Raw genomic sequence first — 2,857 nt, forward strand, 5'->3', positions numbered from 1 at the left:
AGGCGATTTGGGTGCATGGACTCAGAGTCAGAGATGGCATGAAACAGCCACCATCTACACTCAGATATGAAGAATATACTCAAGGGCAAGAAGACAGCCCTGCTCTAGCTCAGGCTGCTCAAAGTAACAGGCTCTGATGGCCTTGCCTGCTTTCCCATTGCCAACCCAGCAATGCCTGTGAATACAACCATCACACACACACACACGTTTCTAGTGCTGAGATCAGGAACTTTCTGATTGCAGCCCTCACAACCAGCCCTCACTCTGTGCCGTTCCTGCTTCAGGTGAAAGAAACTTGAAGAAAGCTGAGTAGGCCAATGACGCACATAGCCAGCTATGGAGTTAAAAGTGATTTAATGGGGGCAGAGCAGGAAAGATTCACTTGATTCCCCTGACCCTAATATCCCTCTTCAGATGAGCCCTGAGCAGCCAGAAGACTAGCTCAACCAATGAGCCTTTCAGCCTTATTCAAAGGCTCAGGAGCCCTCCAGGCTGAGTGTGAGGAAAACTTTTTTAGAGGGTGCAAAGAGGGAGGGGTTATGACTCAGGGTGACAGCATGTTAATTGTAAATGGGATGCAGAAGTAGAATGGGAGAGGAGATTCAGCATCTGGTGGTTGGCTCCTCAAGGGCTTGGCTGTGGACCACATTACTTCTGCTTGGTCTTCTGCTGAGCTGGCCCCGGGATAACTGGTGAAGGACATGGCTCTGGAACTTTGCGGTGGCAGGGCTCTGGAACTTTGGGGTGGCAGGGCTCTGGAACTTTGGGGTGACAGGGCTCTGGAAACTTGGGTTGGCATGGCTCAGGAACCTTGGGGTGACAGGGCTCTGGCATTTTGGTGTGGCATGGCTCCTTGGTTTCGGGGACACATGGTTCCTGGGGTGGAGGCTGGCAGGGCTGTTTCACCTCCTGCTGCTGAGGCTCGTGGGGTGGGATGCAGGGCTGCTTCTGCTGGTAGGAACTCATGCTTCAAAGTAGGCTAGACCTAGAGACAGAAAAGCTGACTCAATGATTTGATTAAACAGAGAAGAAACCAAGTTAAATACCAAAAAGGTTTCATTTTAGTTCCCTTTAGATGAGAGAGCCTCTCCTCCCCCTTAGCTATACATGAGAGTTAAAATATGCTTTGAAATTTCGGGGTCGTTTCAAGAGGAGCTTAAAGACAATTCGTTCTGCTCCGTTTCAGTGGGATTCATTGGCTCATTCCTTGGCTCTGTTTCTTCCCAGACATGTCATATCCCTCACTGACACATACCCAAGACCACATATTAAGTCTTTTGAAAAGTGATAATGTAGAAACAACCACAGCATACACACCCCTAGTACCACATAGAACACCTTGCGACTTATAGAATGACTCTATGTGAATCTGAGCTCCTACGACTTCACTCTGGCCTTTGCATTCACCGTCCTCTCTGAAATGCTTCCCTTCCTATCTCAGTCTAAATACTCCTGCATCATAGCTCACTCATGTGCCATCACTGGGAGCTTTTCTTGAGCAGAGCTCCCACAAACTGCCACCACCCTTCCCTTCACCCCCCACACCTGTCTTATCTACTTTGCATTTCATCTATGTGTGTGTACATGCATTATCTTCCCTGCTAGGTTGTAAGTTTGTTGATAAGTTCTGTGACCATCTGATTCCTCCACAGTGCTTAGCATCATACCTTAAATATAATAAATGTTGAGTGGAGGTCCATCTTATGAATTAAAATTTTTATAATAAGTTATCATAAACAGAGAGAATAATGGTGTTGCTGAGTGTTTCCTGAGTCTGAGTTCCAGTTGTAACACTGTTACTGATTTACTATGGGAACTTGCACAGATCTGTCCCCTTCCCTGACCCCTAGTTCCACAGCTGTCCACTGAGGTGGCTGGCTTCACCAGCTCTAAGGTCCCTTCAAGCCCAAACTGTATTTCATTTAAAATAAAGATGCCCCAATATTCTCTCTCTCCAATTAATACCCTGCTTCAGGGTATTATTAATTATTAATGACTCTTAATTCATCTTTGCCTTTGTCCATTTTCCAACAGTGAAAAAATAAAAATTTCAAATGAATTCCAATCAGAGACTCACCTGGTACACAGAGAAGAATTGGTTGTCTGGTTGCTACTGTCTGATGTGAAGTCAACAGCCCACAAGCTTTTTATGCAATGAATGAGCTCTGCCTCAAGGAAATACCATCACCCAGGGCCCCTCTGTTTTCATTCCTTACCTGTCAAACATGATTCACCCTATTCCTCCAATTACCAGCTGGCTCAGCTTTTTTGATGAAAACCACCCACTTGGCTGTCTGACAATGATGTCGCCAGGGCCTGATTCCCACTGCCACCCTCCCCCTTAGACCCAAATATAGGGCTTGTGTTGGGGGAGAGGTGAGCCATAGTGTTCCTGGAGGGTTTAATGAGTTAACTCTGGAGGGAGAGCTGAGTGCTTTTGTGGTATTACCACCTTCCTGCTCTTTTTTTCCTTGAGATGGTTGTTCCTCAAGTTCTGTGGAATGAATACATTTGAGCACATGAATAAGTGGGAAGGGAAGGGGAGCAGAGGAACTGAGGTGGGCACGAGTTGTCTGCCTTATAAAGGCAGGCACTAGAGATCATGGAACTGACTGGTTATAGACTCCTTGTCTGGAATATCCTAGGCCCTTATATCAATTCCTGCCATCTTTCTCCTAATTCCACTGAACAACACACATTTGGAATTACTTAATTATCACTCCCCCACCAATCCCACCCCTCTCTGACTGGTTGCTAATCTGGGTAAACCTGCTTTGTTTTCACCAACCTCACCCTCACCCCTCTCCTTCTTCAGAGATTTTCAAGAGCTAATTCCTCTTCTGGGATAAACTTTCCC

The 2,857-nt window shown here is 46.3% G+C and overlaps 1 protein-coding gene across 1 annotated transcript; it reads right to left on the minus strand.

Moving 5' to 3' along the window:
- Positions 1–648: 648 nt before the first annotated feature.
- LOC114899656 (cornifin) lies at positions 649–966 on the minus strand. The gene has a single exon (XM_029230628.1). The coding sequence runs from the start codon at positions 964–966 to the stop codon at positions 649–651; it is 318 nt and encodes a 105-aa protein (XP_029086461.1).
- Positions 967–2,857: the final 1,891 nt, after the last annotated feature.

Source organism: Monodon monoceros, unplaced genomic scaffold, assembly GCF_005190385.1.
Source record: "Monodon monoceros isolate NGI ecotype Baffin Bay Population unplaced genomic scaffold, NGI_Narwhal_1 Super_Scaffold_18, whole genome shotgun sequence".
Taxonomy (NCBI): Eukaryota; Metazoa; Chordata; class Mammalia; order Artiodactyla; family Monodontidae; genus Monodon; species Monodon monoceros.

Excerpts from the sequence above, each read along its gene's own strand:
- LOC114899656 (XM_029230628.1), bottom strand. The coding sequence starts at position 966 with ATGAGTTCCTACCAGCAGAAGCAGCCCTGCATCCCACCCCACGAGCCT.